This window comes from Typopeltis vanoorti, chromosome 20, assembly GCF_054136105.1.
Source record: "Typopeltis vanoorti isolate ZY-2024b chromosome 20, IOZ_Tvanoo_1.0, whole genome shotgun sequence".
In the NCBI taxonomy this organism is placed as follows: Eukaryota; Metazoa; Arthropoda; class Arachnida; order Uropygi; family Thelyphonidae; genus Typopeltis; species Typopeltis vanoorti.
Window position 1 is genome coordinate 7887351 of NC_143568.1, and position 27295 is coordinate 7914645.

Genomic DNA, 27295 nt, shown 5'->3' on the forward strand with positions numbered 1-27295 from the left:
TAGCGCATCTATGTTTGTCAAGTTTAGTTGAGCAGTGTTATCAGTGTAAGGCAGTGTTTTTTTATATTTCTTATGTTTGTGTGTATGATAGTGAAGTTGGTATTGGTGAAAATGTTGTCTGACCATTACTTCAAAGAGTCAATGACCTTGAAGTTTATATTGTCTGACTGGATATGTTCGTCTATATTTGAGGTCTCCATTATATAGTTTTTAAGTGATTGCTAATCTTGTTCTTAAGGATGTGATGAGTTAGTATTTCATACTGGTAGGCTGTGTAGGTCGGATTCTTTTGCAATTATATAAACTCGAGTGTTTTCATTCTTTCTCATAAATATCTGTGAATCCTTAGTCTACAGGAACTTGTAGTTTTTCTCTGTTTTTGTCTTCCTTGCTTGGTATAAAAGATTTTTAAAGCATGGAGTCCAATGTTCAGATACATTGATTGGCGTTGGGAGTTTCTTGTCAGTATAATAATAATAATTCCCAATTTCGAATTTCCTCATGGGAGACTTTTCCTAAGATCTCTGAAAACAATGCACTGTTGAAACAGCTCACACCCTGTTCTGTCTTCATTATCTCTTACACTAATACTACTATTCCCATTTACAATCCCTTCAGTCTCACCAGTTCCTTTCTCCTGATCTTTCACTCATTGCACCTCCTTGTAGCAACAGTTTCTCCTGTTGATGTACACCAAATCCATTTAAATGCAACCTGTTCCCTCAAATGCATCCCACACAATTACAAACTCCACCCCTTCTCCTCACACAGATTTGTCAACATACTATTTATGATCCCTGCTTTCCATCTCAACTTGTGACATCACACCCTAGTAGCACACTACTTTTTCAAAACTGTTATCTTTCATTCTCCTCATCAACCTCTTGATATCAATCCTCACATTCTCATTACGTTCAACCAATGCATTTGTTCCAATAATCACCCTTAACTCTCTAGCTCATTTGCTTCTCATTTCCAACACATCAATTATCCTGCTAGTTCTTCCTCTTAGAAAACACACCTTATGGAATCTCTCTTTTACCACACCTTTAATAGTGGAATTTCTATACATCAATATGTTCAAGTCATTCACTGCCTCCTTTTCTCTTCTTTCCTTTAATCTATCCTTTTGCACTCTTTCATACTTATTCACTAAACTTCTCAACACACTGCACATATTTTTCATCTCACTTCTTATTCAGATCAAATTATTTTTCAACCTTGCATCCTGGCAATTACGCTATCTGTCAATATATCATACATTTCTTTTTTTACGTTATTCCTACTTCCCTTTGCTTCCATAATGTCACTCACTTTCATTTCATCAGCTATACTTTTTTCACTTCCATAGTCTCACTCACTTGTGTTCTGTGATTCTCAGATTCATTTCTTCAGCAATTATGTTCTCTTTTGTTCCAACAGTCAGTTTCACATATAATGATAACTTGTAGTCCAAGAAACTCACATTTTTGACATATCCATATAATCTCAACTTGTTTTCTTTTCAGTCTCTCCACAAACATATCTCATATTCCTCCATGTGTACATGTTGCACTCATGACAATGATCTTGTTGAAAATTCCATGTGGTTAGTGACATTTGATTTTGAGCTGTGACGTACAGATTTCATTTTTACTGCCATTCTGTTCACCGCATGCTTTAAAAAGCAGTGAGTAATGTCTGTTTCAAACACACAATACAAAGCTGAACAATTACTCAGTTACTCTATCCATGAAAATATAGAAAATTACACCCAAAAACAATCAAAATCACTAATTACTACAAAAGTAAAACATATTTTCAACAGCAAATTTTCAGTGGCCTTTCACTAAGCAGCCCTTATAAAAATAAAATGTTAATATTCTTATCATAAAACTCATATGTTTTAAAATATAAATGAAATTGTATCTCAACTACAAACACATTTTTTTAATATATTTCCTTGAATTTAGGGGTGGCAGAATAGTGCTCGTCTTTAGGCAAAGTGTACCATAACAAGATGACCCTGTTGATATTGTATTCATCAAGACATAATGTGAAGCATTACCAAATCCAATACTCTAAAACTTGTATTGTTTCCCTCAATGCTGTCTAAGGTAGTTATTGAGTTTTTTGACCACTTCCCAAGTTGCTACCTTCTGATTACTCTAATAAACCAGAGGCAGTGTTGTTATATCTGTCATAGTTGCATCTAGTAAGGCTATGACCAATGCCAAGACTTTGTGCTGCTTCTATAGCATTCCTGTAATTGAAATTCCCAATCTGGTTTTACAAGAGCCAATGTAGCTCAGTCGATATAGATGAAGCCCTTTTGGATGGAAAGACCTGGATTCGATTCCCATCTTCGACATGAAGAACCTATATCTGGTTTCAATGAACTTGGGTTTTACATCACCCAGAACAGGTAAACTGGCCCTGTGAACACACATGGATTAGTCATGGATATCACCCTTAGGGGATGCAGCAGAGGAGTGATGAACTGGCTGCATTAATTCATTGTAAACCCCTCAGCAGGGGGGGGGGAAACTCAACCCATTCTAAGGGACAGATGGGAAGAATAGGATAGGAATCTGGTTTTACAAGCCTGAACAACAGTCTAAACATTTACCAATTTACTATTTCCCTCTATTATTATCCCATTAGTTATTCTGTTTATTTCAAATGCATACCAAATACCCTCAAAGCCATCACATGTACTGCCAATTTTCCATCTCTACTTTAGCATTCACAATTCTTATGCTATTATTACCATTACTTTCTCTGCTCCACCTTCTTTTGATGATATTTTGATTTGATTATATGTGATTGTCTGTTAAAATACTGATGGTGGTGGACAGTAGATGGCGTTCATTGTAGTTGGTGGACTGAGTGGTAAAGATGGAGAGCTGTGGAGTGGATGTCCTCCCTCGACGAGTCTTTGGACTTTCTGGAGGTGTCACATAATAATAATAATAATAATAATAATAATAATAATAATATATCAAGCATCCCTGAGCATACCTGATGCAAAAAATTCCATAAACACAGCTCTCCTATTTCTGATACTCCTTGTATAAGTATACAAACATAACAGTTGATAAAGTGCAACAAGTTATGTTCATGTCATTATTCCACTGCATTGCCTCCTCAGATCATGACTTTGTCAACCTTCCCTTCCCCTCTCACAATCACCTCTCTTCGGGGCTCTAATTTCTTTTCTGCTCTGAGTACTCTCCATTCTCAGTTCCTTACTGTTACTTTCATTTATTCTTATAGGCTTTTTGTTTTACAGAGTTATTAAATAAATTATAATAGACAAGAAATTATATTCTTTCTTTTTTTTAAACCTATACTCAAGCACAAAGAATCATTTGAAATTTGAAAGGCAAGAACAGAATGTAGCGTACTCAATCAGCAGAGGTTGAATTGGCAAAAGAGTATTGATGAAGATTGAAGAGATATAGCATTGCGGTGATGGTATAAAGGATATGAAGCAAGTTTGGAAAAGGTCTGGAGAAGCGTAAACAAGATAGTGTAGTATCAAGTCTCTGGAATGTTGCATGGGAAAACAAGATTTAGAAAATGTCATCTGCTAAACCTGATGGATAGGAAGTGTGAAATGACTGAGCCATATAAGTAGAATAGTTTATGCTACATTAATGAAAGAGAGTATTAATATTATCAAGGAGATTACTTAGGGAAAGATCAATAGATGATCATATCTTTGGCTGTTAGGAGGTGCATGGAACACATCAGTAGTTGTATTGGCTACAGCAAGATATGTTCATTTTATATTTACTGTATGATGACATTTTTAGACTGAGTGTTGCTGAGAGATATTTGCTACAAATATCTTGAGATTGTTGTGGAAGTCAGTGAGGAAGACAAATAAAATGAATGGCATGGATTTTTTGAGAACGGTGTAGTGCCATGAATGTAATTAGTATACATTGCAGATGTTTATGCAGAGAGGTTGAATAAGAGAAAGGAGCAAATGTTGGTAAGCAGGAGTGTTATATGCTGATGGATCAGAAGCTTGTTTGAATCAGAATATTGAGCATGGTGATGAAAGTGAAATGGATGTTGAGGAAGACAGTGCAAATGTTAAGAAAGAAGTAAGTGAAACTGATAGTGAAGGAAACAGTGTATTAACTCACTTAAGGATCTGTTTTAGGGCCATTTATGTTTAATGTATATGTTAATGATATTGGAGATGGTTTAAATGGGGATATTTAGTTGTTTGCAGATGATGAAAAGTTGGGAACAAGTAGAGCAGATGTGGCTTTACAAGAGGACTTGAAAAGGATGAGCAAATGGGAAAAGGGATGGGATAGCAGTACAATATTATTATTATTATTATTATATGACACCTCCAGGGAGTTTAAAGACTCATTGAGGGAGGGCACCTACTCAACAACTCTCTGTCTCCACCACTCAATCCACCAACTACCATCATCATCTATCATCCACTACCACCACTAGTATTCTCACACACAATTACAAACATCCATGCCCATGGCAGGATTTGAACCCACAGCCTTTTGGCTGGAGGTTCCTTACACTTTGCCAGGTCAGCAAAGTGTAAGGTTTTAAAATTTGGAAAACAAAAATGGGCTGCATAGTATACACTTTGTGGAAATATACTGGCAGAGGTGGAGAAAATAAGAGATCTAGGTGTGATGTTGACAGGGATCTAAAATTCAGAGGACGCATTTCTAAAATTGTGAGGACACTGCAATGAATTCTGGCAATATGTGAAGGACACTGATTTGTTGGAGTAAGGAGATTCTGGTTCTATTGTAGAAGACCTTGATTAGGCTACATATGGTCTTCTGTGGTCACTTAAAACCAGATTTGGTCACCTGGTTTTCAAAAAGATGAAGGGATAAGTACATGTAAGGGTCCAGAGGCAATCGAATAAAATGAATTCTGGCTTCAGGAACATTGAACACGAAGAAAGATTGAGAAGATGCAACTTAAAAGAGTCTAGCAGATAGAATGAGGAAGAGGAGTGATATGATAGAGATGTATAAGCTGGTAAGTTTTTCTTATCAAATTAATGTTGAAGAGGTTCATCACATAATTTTGGAAGATGGGGGATGAACAAGAGGTCATCCATGGAAGCTGTATAAGGAGGGTGTGAGCAAAGGAGTAACAAGAAATTTTTTTGCATGGAGGGTGGCGAATGATTGGAATGCAGACAATGTGAATGTATTTAAGGCACCGTACTGTATGATGAGTTGTATAACACCATGTATAACAAGGGCACCACTTGTAATGAGTCTGTGACTCCTTATGGAGTTCTGGGGATAATAATAAAATTAATAATAGTGAGTTTCATTAGCATCAAATCAGTGAGTGGTATGATAATGCCAGACACAACAAGCTAAAAATGAAAACCAGGCATGTATTCTTAATAATAAATGTGACACCAAAGTAATTATAGAATCTATTAAACATCATGCTTAGGCACTAATTTGGCTCTGGAAACTGCATCAAAATTATTCCTATGATTTATAATACATAACATTCTGCATAAAAATTTTAAATTTCTTACTTGATATGCATCCCTGAAAATGGCTATATTCTTCAAAATAAGGATCCTTAGTTCTGGAACCACCAACAATAATTATATTGTCTGGTGTCTGTATAGGAGTTGTGAGTTTAGGTGGATTAACTTCAAGGGTGTATTCATTGTCATCCACCTATAAGAATTTTTGAGGACATAAAAGTAGTTACCATAAAATGTTAAAACAAAAATTTTAATTTTAACACATGCATGTATCTATTTTTATCTGATTTAGACATGTAAAATTAAAAATTAAAATTAATTAATATTAAATATTAACTTTTAAATATTAAACAGAAATAAGCACTCAAGAATTTTTTTGTGCTCTCTAACTTTTCATCCACTTTTTTGTATATGACATATTAATGAAAGATTTATTTTTGTTTCCACTTAAGGAAAAAGAAGACTTTTTCAATTAATCACCATGTGACAACAAAATATACTGTGGGGCAGCACTCAAGGGAAAGAGATATATAATAAATATGCAATAGCCTGTGTGTTGCTCAAATACTCTCTGTCAAGTGGTTGCATGCATTCATGATGTAAAAACAGATGTGTCACAGTCAACTGTCAAAGACTTTATCATTAGCAATATCCACTTTTATTGAGCTTTGCACATAATGTAAAGCTGAGATAAACTCAATAAAAGTGGTTATGCTAAAGGAGGAGATTTTACTGCATCATGAAGACCTGATAATATGGAAGACAATAACAATGAAATGTATAAGGAAATTAGCCAAGTAAATAGGTAAAGGTGATCATCATGGATCATTTTAATAACAGCAATACAAACTGGGTTGATGAGACAGCATCTGAAAGTAAAGAAAATGAATTCTTCAAGTTTTTGAGGGACAACTACCATAGGCAGTATGTAACATAGGCATTCAAGGATTGATGAACTTGAATTTGATCATCTCATCAGAGGATGTCATTATAAGTGAAGTAGTGAATCTCTCTCTGATTGGTGAGAGTGACCATGATATGATTGCTTGGGAGTTTGCCAGCTTTATGAAGACTTCTGTGAGGTAAAGATATATATATGGAACTACAAGACTGGAGATTATGACAAGCTCAAAAGACTGCTTGCAGTGCATCATAGAATGAAGGGTTGGGTGGAAAAGAGATCAATGCCACTTGGGTGCTATTCAAGAACTATCTAGCAGAAGCAATGTCTAAAAGTATTCCAAGAATCAGAAAGTTAAAAGGTTAGATGAAATGGACAAATGAAGAGATTAAGCATGTAGTCTAGAGGGAAAAGGCATTATAGAGACTGTAGAAGATGAGTGGTAATAATCAGTTGCATCAGGAGTAAAAAGAACAGGCAAGAAAGGTCACTCATTTGATAAGAGAAGCAAGTGCAGTATGAGTAGAAGTCAGCTAATAAAGACAAAATAAACCTCAAAGAGTTTCTTTGATATGTAGCCAGTAGAAAATAGAATGGAGGATGATACTAATCAGTAAAAATGGTAAAGGGACACGAATTGTGGAGAATATATTGAAAGTTTATTTTTCACTAGGTTAGACTATGATGCTTCTGCCTGGTATCTCCAACTCTGGGCCTGGCTCCCACTGAAGAGACCTCAATAAAGGTCGAAACTAGTCTGGGTAGTGGCCAATCCCTTAATGCATAACAGTATACATATCCACAAGGAGATGTGCTTTGCATTATGGGAGATAATGGGATAGACGTGTTGGTAGCTTGCTTCACCTTTGCTACGAGTTGCCTGGTGTTGGGCTACTTACCCAGGTAAGTTAGTACAACACTATATTCAGTCCTGGCCGCCTTAAACAACCAACAACACACACCTACCAAAAAATCCACAATGATCCTATCCTCGACCTCATAAAACAAATAAACAGCACCCTACACACCTTAAAAAGTCAAAACAAAATAGATAAAACCACAATGAGACACACAACCCCCCACACTACATGCACCCCCTTATGTTCGGGAACATCAAAACCCACAAAGACGGTTATCCGATATGACCCATAGTCTCCTACAAGAACACCACCACAGCTCCTTTATCTAAATTTGTTGCCAAACTCATCAAACCACTACTAACAACGTCTTTCTGTATGATCAAAAATACGGATGACTTATTCTGGAAAATAAATAACACTACTCCATCCCATGATGACATCCTCACCTCACTAGATGCAACTTCTTTATACACCAATGTGGATGTCCCCAGAACATTAGACATCGTACACACACACACACAAAATTAACACCAAATGACATCATTAGCTTGATCAAACTCACAATATCCGCCAACTTCTTTAAATTCAACAACTCCTTATATGTTCAAATTTTCGGTCTCCCAATGGGCCAAAACATCAGTGGACATCTAGCAGAATTATTCCTGGCACACATTGATTCACTTCTACTCCACCCGTCCGTCCCCCCGGCATCACCTTTTATGGCAGATACATAGACGATATTCTATGCATTGGCAAACCCTCACACATCTCCGCCTTACAAACATCCCTAAACGATTATAGCAACAGACTACAATTCACCATGGAAACAGAACAGAACAAATCCATGAATTTCTTAAACCTGACTTTAATCAGAAGCCATAACAGGATAGCTACGAAGATATTCCACAAACCCACACATATCGGAAACTACCTCCATTTCAATTCATACCACCCATATTCCGTCAAAAAATCAGTCATCCTATCACAATTTATCAATGCTTACAAATTCTCAAACAACAGTAATTATCTTAACATTGAACTAAAGTATTTAACACAGGTTTTTAAAAATCACAACTACCCCACACATCTAATAAATTATGCGAACAATACGGCAAAATCCCGTCTTAACAATAATACTACGAAAGCAGACTTCCCAACACGTATGGTCATCAAATTGCCATACATCCAAAACACATACAAAGCCTACAAATACATTTTCAAAAACACGGACTACAAGCTAGTATTCACCACGAACCAAAAATTAGCAACTCTCCTAAAACCTACTAAATCTCTTGCTCACAAAGAAATATTTGAACACCACAACGTAGTCTACAAATTTCCTTGTCAAAAAGACTGTGATGTCACCTACACTGGCTCTACAATTAGGTCTTTATGGACTAGACTACAAGAGCACTTCAGGGATTGCAATATTCCCATTCTGGAATATCTGAACACAAAAAAACATCACAACATCAAAAAGAAAAACAAAACACAGAGTACAGGGAAGACAGAGATTGCAGCTCACGCCCTTGAACTAAAACATACCCCCCCAAATCGACAAGGCCATAATCATAGACAAACAAGACAATGAAACAATGCTTAGAATATCCGAAACTACTGCCATAAAATGCGATGAAAATTCTATCAACGTCCACCGCCCCTACCTAATTTCCGAATGTTGGATGATCCAGAATTTACAAATTAAGCCACGCCTCCGGCCATGTAACGACCACAAATGCCCTAATTTGGCAGATGCAACTTGCAGCCTTGACATACTCATTCCCACAAGGTTCCGATGATGGTCAGATGACGTCCAAAACGGTCCACACTCCGTTAACCCCTGTCCCAGTTTCCACATAAGGATATTCTTCCCCTTTGTTTCCCCCCCCCTCCCCCCATAAAAAATGCAGCCCTAAACAAAATAATATATATATATATTTATATATATATTATTAATAGTAACCCAGGTTTCCAATCTTATTTCCCATGTCAAAATGCACCCCCATGTCCCCCCCTTCCCTCTCTCTTCCCCTGTTTATAAACAACTTTCAGCAAGATCTTGAATTTGGAAGGCATCATAGAACCAAAAACAAGGTATGTACAAACTTTTTTCCACCCCTTTTATTCTGCCATATTGCCTTCTATACTCACCCATAATGCCCTAAAAAAATATATATATACCCCTTTTTTGAGTAGTGTTAGCTAATGTATTAAAATAAGGGACACTCCTAAACAAAAACAGGCTATAATAGCCGTAATTATATTAATGGTGTTTAAGAGGAGTAGCATTGGAATTTTCCCAGAAACTATACTTAGTCATATAATTTGTTTGTCAATGCTTCCTGCCATAATAACTCCCACTGAGCAATTGACTTTGATCTTATAAGCTGTCTGTAGTCTGTATATGGTACTGTCAAACAGTATGTGGAGAAGGTATGAGCTGATTTAGCAGCTGCGTCTGCAGCCTCATTTCCCTTAATTCCAATGTGGCTGGGAATCCAGCAGAACTGAACATCAGAATTAAGGATTTGCATTTTGTGAAACAGGTGTAGCACCTCATAAAGTACTGGATGTGGATTATACATAGGAGAGGAGATAGCCTGTAAAGAGCTCAATGAGTCTGTAAATTATACACTTTTGGTAGAAGTTTTCTTTTATATGCACAAGCTGAATGGCATGTAACTCCTGTATAATTACTGCAGTCTGGTGGGATCTGATTTGAGATAATATCAGGAAACATAGCAGCACAGCCAAGAGAGGTATTAGTTCTTAAACCATCAGTATAGATGGGCAAGAAATCAGCATGTGCTGCTCTGTGCGCATTAAACAATTGCAGGTAGATGGATGGATGGAGTACAAGATTTCTGTAGCTGACAAAGTGAGAGGGTGCAGGATGGTGGGTAAACCTGCCATGTTTATTGTAGGTAATGTTGTCAACATTTATATCAACAGTTTGCACAGTCTCTTTAACACGCATACCAAAAGGATGTATAGCAGCTCGTGTGTGATATTGAGCTTCCCAACACAGAGAAAAGATACTAGTCCATGTAGGATGATCTGGGAGAGAGTTTGTTTTTAGGGCATAATTAAGAGATAACTGTTTCCGTCGAAGTGATGGAGCCGGTTCATTTGCTTCACCATAAAGACTTTGAGTGGGTGATGTGGGAAAGGCACCAGTAACTATCCGTATACCCTGATGATGGATGGAATACAACCATTGCAGGTTACTCTGTCTTGCAGAACCATAGACTTGGGACCCATAATCCAGCATTGAATGTATAAGTGCACAATAAAGATGGAGCAATGAAGCTCGATCAGCACCCCACTCAGTAGAGGATAGAGTGAGAAGGAGGTTCAAAGTCCTCTTGCACTTTTCGCTTAGATGACGAATGTGTGCTAGAAATATAAGTTTTCTGTCAAAGATGAGTTCCAAGAACTTGGCTTCTGTAGCTACGGGAATAACAGTATGTCCCATTCTTAATTCAGGATCTGGGAAATGAGTGTATTTTTGACAGAAGTGTGCACAGACACTTTTTTCTGTTGAAAACCTAAACCCATTATTAAGAGTCCACAGAGAGACATGATCAATTGCTTGCTAAAGTTGTCTTTCAATTACCCTCATGTTACGTGAGTGACAGTAAATTGTGAAGTCATCAACATATAGAGAATTGTCTACAGTGGGAGGAAGCTGTTCAATGATTGAGTTAATTTTAATAGCAAAAAGGGTCACACTAAAGACAGAGCCTTTGGGAACACCCTGTTCTTGATGATATGGTTGAGATAGCGTACTTCCCACTCTGACTTGGAAAGTTCGCCTGGACAGAAAGTTTTTAATAAATACAGGGAGGTGTCCTTTGAGATCTAGGTTATAGAGGTCTTTTAATATGCCATATCTCCAGGCTGTGTCATAAGCTTTTTCCATGTCAAAGAAAACTGAAACAAGATGTTCTCGCTTCAGAAATGCATCTCTTATATAAGTTTTTAAATGGACCAAATGGTCTAAAGATGAACGATGTCTATGGAAACCACATTGTGTACTGGAGAGAAGACTGTTGCTTTCTAAATATCAGAGAAGTCTGGCATTAAACATTTTCTATAGTATCTTACAAAGACAGCTGGTCAAAGCAATGGGTCGATAATTATTTGCTTGTGTTGGATCTTTTCCTGGTTTTGGGATAGCAATGACAATTGATTTATGCCAAGAATTTGGAAACTCTTCCTCTGCAAGTATTCTATTGTATAATAAGAGAAGAAGATCCATAGAAGATGATGGTAGATGTTTTATCATTTCATAATGGATGCATCAGGCCCTACTGCACTAGGGTGAGATTGTAGAGAGCTTTTTTTTTTAGTTCCTCCTTAACAAATGGCTGATTGTATGGCTGAAGAATGTTGGTAGAAAAATTAAGCCTTTGTTTCTCTTGCTGTTCTTTTAGTATTAAAAATTCAGGAGAATATGAAGCTGTTGGTGAGATTCTAGCATTTCTCCCAAAGTGTCTGCAATAGCTTTGGGATCAGCAATAACACTTCCATTATGGTCTAAGGTAGACAAACAATGTATATTATATCTGCCTTTCGTTTTCCGGATTTTATCCCATACAATTTTTGGACTGGTCATTTGATTAATTGATGTAATAAATTGGATCCATGATTATTTTTGACTCTGACATCTCACATAACGTGCTCAAGCCAAAGCTCGAGTAAACTTGAGCTATAAAGTTTGATGTGGTGTGGTATCCACAAAATATACTATATGCTCTGTGTTGATCTTTTTTGGCTATCTGACATTCTGGGTTCCACCAAGGCTTTGGTTAGAATGGAAACTGAGATGATGTTTTTTGGGATGGAGGCTGTTGCTGCCTGGACAATGCACTCTGTACTTTACCGCTTCATTGATAGGTGTTTGACTTATAGCATTAGCATTAAATTTTGCAAGATGAGAAATAATATTCCATTCAGCCTGGTCCATTTTCCATATAGGTATTCGTGTGGGTGAACATGGTTCTTGTGAGGACATTGTGCACAGAACAGGGAAGTGATCACTTCCATATATGTTCTCTTCAACATCCCATGTGAGCAGTGGAAGAATGGAAGTGGAGCAGATTGTAAGATCAATTGTAAGCATATGGAAGAAAGTATTAACTTTATTATTTAAAAGGGAGAGGTTATTATTATCAAGGACTCTTTCAATGATTCGACCTCATCTATTAGTGTTGGCACTACCCCACAGAGTATTGTGACCATTAAAGTCACCCATCAAAAGTATGGGTTCAGGCAGTTGCAAGATAAGATTATCAAGCTCAATTTCATTTAAATCAGCACTCGGTGGTAAATAAATTGAACATACCATAACAAGAAATCTCACAGAGAGCTGAATTGCTACTGCTTCCAGAGTAGTATTAAGCTGGACATGGTGGAAAGAAATATGACTGCCCACTAGAATAGATACTCCTCCATGAGCAGGACCACCTCCAGTTCTGTCCTTACGTACAACAGTGAAATTCCTAAAGGTACAGTCCTCACTGGGTGTTAAGTACATTTCCTGTAGACAGAAACAGAAAGGTTTGTGTTTCTGCAACATCTTGATATTGTTGATATTCTGGCAAATTCCATGACAGTTCCATGTTCCTATTGTCTTGATTTTATTGACTTGTCTGGTTTTTGGGAGGTTGAGGACTTATCTTTGTCAGATTTATATTTATCCATTGTTTTGGGGAAATATGGACAGCCAGTGTCCATCTCTTCGACTGGTAGAGTGTTCAAAACATCGAATGTGTTTGGGTCAGTTGGTAGGTTTAGTTTACTTTCAGTGGATACCGAGGTATCCATTTTTTCTGAGTGAGTGTCAGGTGGTTTATCTTTGAGTGATATCTAAGTCATAATTTTTTAACAGGTGAGTTTTCATCAAATGGGACCATTTTTGAAGTTGTCTCTGGAGTAAGGCCATAGGTCTTGTGATTGATGTGCTCAACAGAGAAGCACTTGCGATCATAAAGTTCAGGTATGGTGATATTATCAGATGGTGGAACAGCGGTTGGCACTTTTTTAATTGTTACTTTTTCAGCATAAGAGGATCTCAGAACAGGTGTAATGGTGGCCAGCTTTCTTTTTGCATCCTGATATGTCATGCTTTGTTCTGTTTTAATTTTTTGTATTTCTTTTTCATCTTTCACTTCTGATATGCACGAGAGTAAGCTGGGTGATCTCCCTGATAGTTGGCACATTTAGCTTTTTTTCCACAGCAAGATTTGTTATCATGTTCTTTACTACCACATCGGGCACAGGTAGTAGAACCACAACATGTAGTTTGGGCATGTCCATATCTCTGACATTTAAAGCATCTCAGCAGCTTAGGGATGTACATTCTAACAGGTCAGCTGAGATACCCTGCTTTTACAGATGTCGGAGGCCTAGGTGTATCAAAAGTAAGGATGATGTTTTTGGTTGAAACCAGGCAACCATCCCTACGTATCAGAATGCACCTCATGCCCGTCACTCCTTGATCTTTAAGCTCTGAACACATCTCCTCATCAGGAATATCAAGGAGATCCCATTCTGATATCATTCCTCTATTGGAATTGAGTGTTCTATGAGGTGTTACTGTGATTTGTATTCCATCCATTGTTGTGCTCTCAGTAGTTTCTCAGAATGTTGTTGACACAGTGTTTCCACGAGGATATCACCAGAATGCAATTTCTTAACAGTTTTGGGAGGTCCTGCCAGTCCTTCTAAACCTTTTTTGAATAAAGAAGAGTGACATTTTCCCAATTGGTTTTTCACCTGTTGCATGGATGATTAAAAAGGTTGGTACATTTATGTTAGTATCCAATATCTTTTGTTTCTTGCTTCTGTTTCCATATGCTGTATCTACGGTATTGGTACTTGGTTAGGACTTTGTTAGGGTCCCTGAAACATTTGAGGATGAAGGATTCATGCTCAAGGAGTTTTTAGTTTGGCGGCAGAGCTCCCCCACCCACCAGTCACACATGGATGCCCACTACCTGGCAAGCAAAGAATGCGCTCATGAGTGGAACGCCAGGGCTACCCTGGACACTATACCAGCACTACAGCAGGTCTAGGATCCCGACCCCGGATCATGGGGTGAGAGACTTACTGCAACACCATTGACCCTTGCAGGCAAGCCCACTAGCTAATTGATCCTGGCTGGGCCATCCAGGACCACCCATCTTGCCGAAGCAGGGGCCAAAGTAGTGCAAGACTATCAGGATCCCCCTTTCCGGATGTCCATGGGTCGCACCGCACGGCAAACATGGTGGTAGGGCGTTGGATCCCAGTGATGGTGGTCTGGAAAAAAGGATAGTGAAAAAGACTCAGGAGAAGAAGAGCAAAGAAAAAGAGAAAGAATGCAAAGGCCAGTACCATGACTGGGAGGTCCCCTCCTCCACAAACAAGTGCCCCACATGGAGAGGTTTGGTCACCTGCAAAAGTATGAAGAGATATTGAAAGGGTCCAGAAGTAATTGATTAATGTGGTTTCTGATCTCTAGAATGTTGCGTATGTAAAAAGGTTAAGAAAATTCAATTTTCAGTCTAGTGGGTAGGAGAAGAAGGGGGGGGGTATGATAAAGACATATAATTTGATAAGGGGTTTTATCAGATTAACATTGAAGAGGTGTTTCATAGAATGGTCAGAGATGGAGGAGAAAAAGAGGAAGGAAGTTCTGTAAGGAGGGTATGAACAAAGCAGTGAGAAGCAGGTTTTTTGCACGGAGAATGGTGAATGATTGGAATGCATTGCCTGAGAGTGTCATAAGTGTAGAGAATATTAATGTATTTTAAGCATGGTATGATGAAACAGAGGGACCTCCAATGAGTTTATGACCGCATGGAAATCTGAAGATGATGATAATAATAATAATAATAATAATATGAAAAGAAACTGGTGAATGATTTGATGGATATGAAGAAGATACTGATTCATCAGTTGAAATGATTTGTGTGAAAAAAAACATTCTATAGTCATGTCTTGCACATGACATTCACAGTCAAAAGGTTACACTCATGGAGTACAAATAGGTATGTATGTATGTATGTATGTTTTGAGATTTCACAACTTTAAACAATTTGTATTATTAAAAGTGATGTTTAGCGATTCTGTATAGTTAATTGAAATGGTGAACTGTTTACTAGTTATGGAATCCTAGAAAAAAAAGTGATAGTGAATCTGTTCAAACAAAAGCAAAACGAATGCATGTAAAAAATTTTATGGATTTGAATATGAAACTTTGTATCATTGAACAAGCTAAATGAGGTGCAGGTGTGGCTGTATTGTAACTATTTAATATATGGTGGTAAACTGTGATATAGATTATCATCAGTAAGGACAAATACTGTAAGATAGCAAACCATGTACAATGCCCCATAAAGTGGGAGATACTTTTATACTAAAGAAAAGAAACTACTGGTGTTCTATAGAGAAATAAGCAAAATATAAAGATATATCAGCAGAAATGATTGAGAAGGCATGAACCATATTTCCTAATCTGAAAAACAGAAGATGCAATTTACGCATTCAAATTTAAATAAATTCAAATTTATTTAATTTGAAAATACTTTCTCCATCTCTTGCTCATACTAACTAAGAACTCTATTGCAGGGGTCGGCAACCAATGGTCCATAGGCCGCATGCGACCCAAATGTGCATTTTTGGCAGACCATAATAGGTTGACCATACACTTACATGGCATGTGGCCCATATGTTGAATTATTTAAATAATGCATTTTATAATATGAATAATAAATTAAAAATAATTTTATATTTCGTGATATTGCCGTGCAACAGTTAACTGTGTGAGTCCTCATGAGTGGAGATAACAAAAACGACTTCATCCGATGACAACCGAGATTTTGGCAGACTTTTGCAATTGCGTTCCTGGTCCGTCTTTTAATATAATTCAATAACATCAACTATTATTTTCAGAGGATATATATTTGTTAAAAATAATTTCAAAAATGGGTTCAAGAAAATGTAAAATTGCAGATGAAGGAAGAAGGTATAATGATGAATGGAACAGCAAGTACTTGTTTATTGAAAATGGAGGTATTCTATTTCTATCAATGAAGGACGTTATGGACATTGCGATACAACTGTAAATTACATCCGAAGCAATGGTCTGAAACACAGCCAATTTCAAGAATTCTTGATAGAAATAGAGTCGGAGTGTACGGACGTTATATACTACTCAGTTGTTAGATGGTTAAGTAAAGGTGCTGTGCTAAAATCAATTTTTAATTTACATGAAGAAATAGATATTTTCATGAGGAAACATGAAAATACTGCTCACAATTATCGGCTAAAAAATGGATTACGTCTCTTGCATTTATGGTAGATATTACAACGTACCTTAATGAATTTAATGTGAACCTGTAGGGCCAAGTTAAATTACTAGTCAAACTGTTTTCTGACATAAAATCTTTTGAAGGGCAAACTATGTCTGTTGAAGAAACACATGATGGAATAAAATCTACATCATTATATATGTTGCAAATCTGCATCTATACTTGGATGGCAAACACAAAAGGAAATTTTGTTGGTATTATTGAAGATTTACAAACGAAACTTTCAACAAGATTTGTGGATTTTCATAAAAAAAGTATTGAAATCTGATTATTTTTGAACCCTTTCAATGTCGACATTGATGACGTATCAAACCAACTACAGATGGAAATTTTGGAACAGAATGAAACATTGAAGAACGCATTTTCGTCAGAAAATGTTGAAAAATTTTATCGATGATTAGCAAAAAATTTGAAGGATTAATCAGTTTCGCAAAGAGATGATGGTCGCAATTGGAAGCACACATTTGTGAACAAGCATTTTCTACCATGAGTTTTATAAAATGTAATTTTTCTTCTCGACTGACTGATGAACATTTGCGTGCCTCGATTCAAATTTGCACATCAGGTTATAAAGTGAATATAGATAATTTGGCTAAGGGAAAACGATCACAAAAGGCGCATTAAGCAGGGAGACACTCATATTATGATGCATAAACTATATTATTTTTTTACGTGATAATAAGTTTTCAATAAGTTTCATTTTCATACTTGTTTCATATCTGGTACTTGAAATATTTCTGTGTTTTTTAAGATTGATATATTAAAAATTTATAAATGAAGTATTTGTTTCACTCAATATTTTCTCTTAATTAAACGCTTGTGGCACGATTATTAAAAATAAAAGTTGAATGTGGCCCACGAGTATGAAAAGGATGCCGACCCCCTGCTCTATTGCATAAACTGGAGGCATATGGAAATGAAGGTGATCTGGTGATTTTGAGAGGGTGGCTGATTGACAGATATCAGACAGTGTTCTATGGAGGAGTTGAGTTCAGAAGAGGGCAAGTGACCAGTGGTGAACCACAGGGCTCGGTACTTGGTCCTCTGTTATTTAATTTGTATATCAATAATATAGAAAATGATTTGACAGGAAATATTCAATTGTTTGCTGATGATGCTAAATTGGGAAGAGCAATGGTAAATGAAATTGATGAAGAGATCTGCAGGAAGACAAACAGACAAGCAGTATGGACAAAGGTTAACTGCTGCCAGTTTAATGTGGCCAAATATAAGGTGACATGCTTTGGGAAGAGATCAGAAGCTGTGTACTATATCAATGGAATTGAAATGCATGAAACTGATGAGGCCAGGGACTTATGTGTGATTGTGGACAGGGAGTTGAAGTTTAGAGGGCATTATAACAAGCTTAGGAAGAAGCTTGTTAAATCTATGCCATTTCATAAAACACCTTGTGGTATATGGTGGGGCAGAATCGAGGCAAAAACAGGTACTAGAGGTGTGACGCAAGGTTCAGTTAGTGCTGGGACATTGCTGATTAATTTGTACATAACTTATACAGGAAATAACCTGAAAGGAAATATTAAGTTATTATTATTATTATTCGTGACACCTCTAAGGAGTCCGAAGACTCATCGCGGGAGGATACCTACTGTACAACTCTCCATCTCCACTACTACACAGAACCTCTACTACCAATCACCTACATCAATGCCATCTACTGCCCACCACCACCACCACAGCTAGTACTTTTTGTATGTAAATTGCGTGTGTTCTGAAGGGCCGATTTGTCTGTATGCGGGATGAAAAAACCCGAGTTTCCGGGAATAAAATCCCTGCTACCTCCATATGAGATCGGCTAACTTACCTTCAATTGAAAAAGTCCATATAAAGATTCCTCCCGTCATGACGAGAATCGAACTTAGGCCTTCTCTAATCGAAGGGCACAACGTACCGTCATTCTTCCAATTGCACTATGGGGGCAAAGTTATTTGCTGATGATGCAAAATTAGGTAGACTAATAGTTAATCAAGGCAATGTGGAGAGTTTTCAGGATGATTTAATTAGGCTGTCAGTGTGGGGAAAAGATAATGGGTATCAGTTTAATGTTGAGAAATGTAAAGTTATGCATTTCAGGATAAATAGATTACAAGCATGTATCACATTGATGGCAATGTACATCAGGAAACAGGTGAAGCTAGAGATTTAGGGGTGGTGTTAAACAGAGAGTTAAAGTTTATAGGACATATTGCTAAGGTCACACAGGTAGCCTATAAGATTACTTGGCTATTGAAGAACATATGAACAAGTAGAGATATGGAAGTTGTTATTCCTCTTTATTAAGGCCTTGATTGCCCACATCTGGATTACTGTGCTCAAGTCTGGTCCCTTGGGTTTCTTATAGATGAGAAAATGGTGAAGAGGATTCAAAGGTGAGTGACCAAGATGATGAATGGAATCCCTACGAGGATAGACAGAGGATGTACGGATTGCAGAATTGGTTGATTGGAGAAAAAGAGGGGATATATAATAGAAACATTTAAGTTGCTTAAAGGGTTTTATAGGATAGATGCAGGGGAAATGTTTCAGCACTTGGCTAAAGGGACCAGAACAAGGGGTCATCCCTGGAAGCTGAATAAAGGTGTGGGTGTGAGGATAGATTTTTTGCTTGGAGAGTTGTGGATGAGTGGAATAGGTTGCCAGAGTCAGTTAGTGAGTGCTTTGTCTGTTCATGGGTAGATGAGAGGTATGACAGATTGTCTGAATTATATATTTGGTTTAATCCTTTATCAAAGTGTAAGCAAACAAAGTTTGCACCTGAAGTATTTTCAGAACTGGGGCAACTCATGGTAAAGGTGGAATAAGTTCTGATCACTTGCCTTCATATCTCCCATAATGCAAAGCACATCTTCTTGCAGGCATGTATAATGCTATGCATTAAGGGAGGAGCCACCACCAAGACTGGTTTCGACCTTTATTGAGGTCTCATCAGTGGGAGCCAGACCCAGCGGTGGTGATACTAAGGTGGAAGTAATGCAGAAGTCATATCACCATACCAGTTGCCAAAAGGTGTCAACACCTTATTATTAAAATTCTCTGGATTAGAGATAGTTCATGGAAGTATTTCACTTGGCTATGCTACCAATTATATATTTGGTTTAATCCTTAAAAGTGTAAGCAAACCAACTCTGTGCCTGAAGTATTTTCAGGAATGGGGCAACTCGTGGTAAAGGTGCAATAAGTTCTGATCACTTGCTTTCATATCTTCCATAACACAAAGCACATCTCCTTGCGGACATGAATAATGCTATGTATTAAGGGAAGGGCCACTACCCAGACCAGTTTCAACATTTATTGAGGTCTCATCAGTGGGAGCCAGACCCAGCGGTGATGATACTAAGGTGGAAGTAATGCAGAAGTCATATCACCATATACCAGTTGCCTTTGGCAACTGGTATATGATGATCTAATCTCATCTAGAGAATTTTAATAATAAGGTGTTGACACGTTTTGGCAACTGGTATATGATACATAAGATATCCATGAAACTATGCCCAGTTGGCTGAATTGGCATATCCACTATAAATTAAAGATACCAAGAAATTATATACTTAGTTTAATCCTTTATCCAAGTGTAAGCAAACAAAGTTTGTGGATGAAGTAACTTCATGACTGGGCTACTTGTGTACAGAGGCTAATGACTTCCCATCCCTTGCCTTAGGATCCCATAATGCAAAACACATATCCTTATGGACATGTATAATACTATGCATTATGGGAACGGTCACTACCCAGAGCAGTTTCGACTTTACTGAGGTCTCATCAGTGGGGGCCAGACTCAGAGTGACACTAAAGTTGAAGTAATGCCGAAGTCATAATTTCTTATATGAGTTGCGAAAAGGTGTCACAACTTATTATTAAAATCTTCTGGATTAGAGATAGTTGTTGAAGGTTTTTCCACTTGGTTATTTATTGAGGTCTTATCAGTGGGAGGCTGACACCAATATGATAAGACCTTAATAAAGGTCGAAACTGGTCTGGGTAGTGACCCTTCCCTTAATGCATAGCATTATACATGTCTGCAAGGAGATGTGCTTTGCATTATGGGAGATACTAAGGCAAGTGATCAGAACTTATTCCACCTTGACCATGAGTTGTTGCCCCAGTCCTGAAAATACTTCAGGCGCAAACTTTGTTTGTTTACACTTGGATAAAGGATTAAACCAAATATATAATTGATAGCATAACCAAGTGTAAAAACTTCCATCGATAGGGATAGATTGGTTCTCTCACGATGTCTTTGGACTCTATGGAGGTGGCAGTATAATAATAATAATAATAATTGCAAAAGTAACCAATACATCAGATTATGTGGTTGTTGAAGAATACACTAACAAGCAAGGATAGAAAAGTTATTGTTCCTCTATGTAAAGCTTTAATAAGGTCACATCTGAACTACTCTTTCCAGATCTATATACTCCCAGTTTTCACAGTGATGATGAGGTTATGGAGAGAATCCAGCGACAAGCAACAAAGATTGTCGTAGGTCTGTGGAATGCTCCCTATGAGGGTAGACTGACAGTCTATAGGGTTTAAAACTTAGCTGATAGATGAAAAAGAGGTAACATGATAAAAGCATTTAAGTTATTAAGGGAATTTTATAGCATTGATGCTGAAGAATTTTTTCAATACATGGGAAGAAGGAAGATAACAAGGGGTCACCAGTGGAAGTTGTGTAAGAGTGTGGCTAGCAAGAGCTTTAGGACTAGATTTTTTGCTTGGAGGTTAGTGAATGGGTGGAATGGATTGCCAGTGGTGTTCGTGGGTGCTTTATCTGTGAATATGTTTAAGGAGAAGTAGCATAGGTATTGTGCGAATGATGGCTTGTGTGAATAAATAGATCTCCCACAATTAGTTGCCAGACTCCATGGTGATACCTGTATAATAATAATAACACAATATTTTGACTTACTCTAATTTTCTCTATTTCAATGCCTCTTTCATTCTCTCACTTCCTTCAGTTCCTTGCTTCCTCACACCATTCTCTTTTCATCATTTTCATCTCCCTCATAGCTACTCTCATTCTTCTTGCACTAGTTAACCTCAATAGTCTCTTAACTTCTTAATTTGCCATTTTCAACTCAGTCTTCATGCCTTCCACATCCTTTCCCAGGAATTCCATTTTTTTCTTCCCACATTCTTCTTTCAGTCAACATTTACTCACACAATCATGGCCATCTTTCATCTCCCTCTGCCAAACTGTTCAAGGTCACATCCATAGACACTTCTTTTTTCATACTCTTAACATACTACTGGTATCTACAAGTCAGCATTCACTTGGTTTCAATGTACTGCCTCTGTTGTTAGTAAAGCCTGAAATAGTAACATTCACATCACTCAGAACTTGCTGCTGCCTGTGTTCAAGGTTCACATCCAATTCCCATTCCTTACCTGCTACATTTTTAAACCATGGAATGTGTACATGCCATATGTGTAGCATGATATGAAATCCTTGACTATGATATTATGATATGAATAATGTAGCCTTTAAATGGTGGTGGGCTGGGAAACATGCTAGCTTGGGCATATATCCATTATGATAGATGTGATTGAAGTTAGATAAGATACAGAGACAATAATATTGTACCAAAATCCATAATAATCATATATATATATATATAAAAGTTTCAATAAGCACAAACTTAGCAACCAGTCTTAGTAAAGATACATGCATAAGTCATCCCCCCTTAATATTAGTAGTTATCTTTTTCAATACGTAATGGTTGACATCTGCCTCTTTCAACTACATTCTATCTAATATCTGTGTTTAAAATTCTTTCAAGATAGTAATGAAATTTATAATCATTGAATGATGTTCTTTGAGAACAAAAAAATGCACTGTCAGCTAAGAGCAATTAAGCCAAATAACAAAAAATTTGCTTGGACATTACCTTTCTAAGAAATGCGAATAAAATAATTACGAGCAGTAAGTGATAATGATAACTATTTCCCAATAATAACAATAATCAAATATTCATATATTTTAGCAAAGAATTTTTTCTTGTTTATCCTAACATTAACAACAAACAATAACTACATAATAGGCTTCTTATTCTTTCTCATCCAACAGATGATGGATAGAGTCCCCTATGAACAAATCTTTGCCATCTGGCCATTTGTATCATCTCTCTGAAGCTCAATAATTGTGACCTTTCCTTCAAAGGCTGTAGCCAAGTTCATTTTGGTCAGTATCTTGATCATATTGATCATATGTTAATTAATTTGAGCTAGTGGCCATACTAAGTTGAAAATACCGGTTTTCGTCCGATCACTGAAGTTAAGCGGTGTTGGGCCCGGTCAGTACTTGGGAGGGTACTGCGGGCTTTCATATTTTTTTTGGCGACTCAATGATCCGTGGTCTTCAAGATAGGATGCATGAGGAGTGTTTGCCAGGAGGAACAATAGAAAGGGTGGCTACGGCAATTAAAAGGGGTGAAAGGGTGGATGAGATGATTGTGATGGTAGGAACGAATGACTTGAGTGGTAATGCAAGTCGGGCAGCGAGAGATATGAAATTTTTGCTTGAGACTGCACGTAAGAAGACAGAGAGAGGAAAAATAGTGTGCGTGTTGCCTGGGTATGATAATGATGAGCTGAGCAGAAGAGCAGTGATATTGAATGGCATAATAGCAAGAATGCGTGACAAGAGTGGACTGATAGATGTGGATGCTTGGAGTGCGTTTGAGGAAAGAGAGGAATTGTATGCAAGAGACCGTTTACATTTGAATGAGGAAGGACGTAGGCATCTAGAAAGATTGCTGTTCTGAACGAGTCAGTGTGTCCCAGGGAGGATGATAGCAGGGGTGGCCTCTTGTGGGAATGGATACTTGGGAGAAGGGAGACGATGTCAGGTAACACTGAGCCCAGTGGAGTCTAGAAGGGATAATGCTGGGTATAGAACAATGGCATTTATATGCTTTATACTAATGCCAGGAGTATCCGGAATAAGGGAGAGGAATTAGTGGTGCAGATAGTATCAGCCTGGCCAAAAATTATTGCGATCACTGACACATGGTTGACAGAAGGGGATATAACAACAGAAATAGAAGTCGCTGGGTACAGCATTTTTTGGCAGGATAGGAGGGGAAAGCGTGGTGGTGGGGTACTGCTTATGATAAGTGATGACCTGCAAGACAGGATATTTAGTGGGGTGTTGCTACAGACCCAGGAGCACAGAGGATGGAGATCAGGAGATGTTTAGACAGCTAAGTTTGGTAAGTGCAAGAAGAATGATTGTTATGGGAAATTTTAACTACAGTAGTATAAATTGGAGAGAGGAAGTTGCATGTAGCAATAGGGAAATGGAATTTCTAGAATTCTTGAAGGACAAATGTCTTAGGCAACATGTAACAGAGGGAAAAAGAGGTTCAAGAGTTTTGGATTTGGTTATAGCATCAGAAGAGTTGATAATAACTGAGTTGACATCTCTCCCACCAGTTGGAGAGAGTGACCATATGGTTTTGACTTGGAAAATGAATAGACACGCAGGAGTATCAAAGAGACAGGAACTTATGTGAAATTATAATGCAGGTGATTATAATAGTCTTAGACGTCAACTTCGGGAAGTTTCATGGAGGTAGGAATTGGAAGGCCGGGATATAATTAGTGCGTGGGAAATTGTGAAAGAATATTTGTTAGCAGCAAATGGTAAGTTGTATACCACGAGTGAAGAAAAGGACACAATTTGGAGTAAAGTGGATGACAAACAATATTAAACAGGAATTGCATGCGAAAAATAGGCTATGGAAGAGATATAAGGAGACAGGTGAAGAGAAGATGCATGAAGAATATAAGACACATGCCAGAAGAGTGACTAGTATGGTAAGGAAAGCGAAACTGGAATATGAGAGGAGATTGGCCCTAAGATCCAAAGAAAATTCTAGGGAATTTTTTAGTATGTGGCCAGTAGGAGGAGAAATGACTGTAGAAGAATGATATTGTGGGATAAAAATGGGAATAGAGTGACTGATGCAGAGGATGTAATGGAATTGTTCAATGAACACTTTATTGGAGTATTTCATCCTAGAGATGTCAGTTTTAATGCTAGAAGGATACGGTTCGAGGTTTAGAGGTACAGGAAGAGAGTGTGTTTCAGATACTGAGTACTCTGGATGTCAGTAAAGCTGTGGGACTGGATGGTATTTCACCCCGAATTTTGAGAGAATGTGCTAGGGAACTGACAGTGTCTTTAACCTGGCTTTTCAATGAAAGTCTGGCTTTGGCAAAGGTGCCCAGGGAATGGAAGGAAGGTAAGATAGTGCCATTGCATAAGGGTGGTAACGGACTGGAACTGTCTAATTATAGGCCAGTCTGTGTGTCATCAGTAGTTGTTAGGATCTTGGAGAAAGTAGTGAGGGACAGTATACAGCATTGGGCAGATGAGGGTAATGTTATCTGTGAGAGTCAACATGGATTTGTGAAAGGGTGCTCTTGTTTTAGCAATATGCCAGCCTTTTATAATAAAGTTACAAGAACATTAGATGAGGAAAAGGCATATACTGCAATTTTCTTAGACTTAGTGAAGGCATTTGACAGGGTGCCACATGATAAGCTGGTATTTAAGTTGCAGTTTGGTCTGGAGGTCTGGATGTCAGATTGGTCAACTGGATTCAGGATTGGCTGTCTGATAGGTATCAGAGAGTTGTGTATGGTGGGGCAGTTTCAAGGAGGCAGAGGGTTACAAGTGGGGGTCCACAGGGCTCAGTACTAGGACCTATATTGTTTAACCTTTATTTCAATGACATTGCCAGTGGATTGCAAGGGTATATTCAGTTTTGTTATATACAGTTATATTGCGGATGATGCGAAGCTGGGAAGGATTATTAGTAATAGTGCAGATGTGGTAGCCCAGCAAGAGGATTTAAATAAGCTAGATAGATGGGCAAATGAATGGGGGTGTCAGTTTAATGCAGCAAAATGTAAGGTCTTGAGGTTTGGGAAACATCGATGGGATGCTGCATACTCTATGGGAGGAGTTATACTGGAGGAAGTAGGGGAGACAAGAGATCTGGGGTTGATGATTGATAGAAACCTGAAGTTTAGGGGACATATTACAAAGGTGGTAAAGGTAACACAGAGGATTGCTGCAATTATGAGAAGGACACTGACCTGCAGAGATAAAATGGTTATTAATCCATTGTATAAATCTCTGATCAGACCACACTTGGACTATTGTTCTCAGATTTGGTCCCCAGGATTTGAAGGGGATAAATTAACTGTGGAAAGGATACAAAGACGGATGACAAAGATGGTTTCAGGACTGTACAAGGATAGTTATGAGGATCGGCTGAGAGAATGTGGACTGCAAAGTTTGGTGGATAGCAGAAGGAGAGGTGATATGATTGAGACTTTTAACTGTTGAGAGGTGGTTACAGGGTTGACACTGGGGAGTTCTTTCGCTTGATTGAACAGCGGGAAGGAGTGATGACAAGAGGCCATCCCTGGAAGTTACGAAAGGAAACTGTGAGCAAGAGGGTAAGGAGTGGTTTTTTCTTTGCGTGGAGGGTGGTTGAACCGTGGAATGCATTGCCTGATGGAGTGGTGGAACGAGAACGGTCAATGAGTTTAAAGAGTGGTATGATAGACTTTGTATTTCTTAGGGGGGGACCTCCCCTCAATGAGTCTTGACAGACTTTTTGTCTCTTTGTCTTTTTGAAAACCAGGTGACCAAATCTTTGCACAGTAGTCCATGTGTGGCCTAATCAAAGCCCTATATAATGGAACAAGAATCTCCTTACTTCTACAAGTCAGTGTCCTCTGCATCATTCCTGGAATTCTTTGTGCTCTCCTCACAATTTTGGCAATGTGTCCCCTAAATTTCAGATCCTTATCCACTATTACCCCAAGATCTCTTATTTCCTCCACCTCCAACAATATATATCCCCACCAAGCATAAATTATACATCCTATCATTGTTTCCCAAAATTAAAAACCTTACATTTTGCAACATTGAACTCACATCCCCATTTCTATGCCCAATCACTCAATTTATTCAAGTCTTCTTGTAAGGCCACAACACCTTCTCTACTCTTCATGGTTCGTCCCAACTTTGCATCATCCACAAACTACTGAATATCTCTATCCAAATCTTCACCAATATCATTAATATACAAGTTAAACAGTAATGGCCCTAAAACAGACCCCTGAGGCACTCCACTAGTAACTTTCCTTTTCTTGGATATCGCTCCCCCATACACAACTTGTTGATACCTATCAGATAGCCAGTCTCCAATCCAATGCACTAATCTAATATCCAACCCCATCTGCTCTAGTTTGACTGTCAACTTATCATGAGGCCATCTATCAAAAACCTTTGCGAAATCTAAGTATATTACTGTATATCCTTCTCCTCTGTCCAAGGAAGCAGTCACACTATTGTAATACGTAAGTAGATTACTAAAACATGACCTCCCTTTAGCAAATCCATGCTGTCCATCAAAGATAATACATTGTTTTCAGCCCACTTCTGGATCCTAGTTCACACTAGCTATTCCAAGAATTTAACCACAACACCTGAACACACAAATAGGCCTATAATTTGATGCGCGAGTTCTATCACCTTCCTTATGAAGCGGCACAATTTGACTCAGTTCAAGATTCATATTAAAAAAATATGTCAAGGCAGATGCCAACTCCCTGGCACATTACTTCAAAATACGTGGTGATA

At 37.9% G+C, this 27295-nt stretch overlaps 1 protein-coding gene across 7 annotated transcripts in view; it reads right to left on the bottom strand.

The window, feature by feature from the left end:
• axo (axotactin) overlaps positions 1-27295 on the bottom strand; it is a 927649-nt gene that overhangs the window by 220691 nt on the left and 679663 nt on the right. For all 7 annotated transcript variants that reach the window (XM_090410025.1, XM_090410024.1, XM_090410023.1 and 4 more), the window contains one exon: positions 5537-5684. In XM_090410025.1, coding sequence (XP_090266151.1) covers positions 5537-5684 — 148 coding nt within the window. The remainder of the gene's footprint in view (positions 1-5536; positions 5685-27295) is intronic.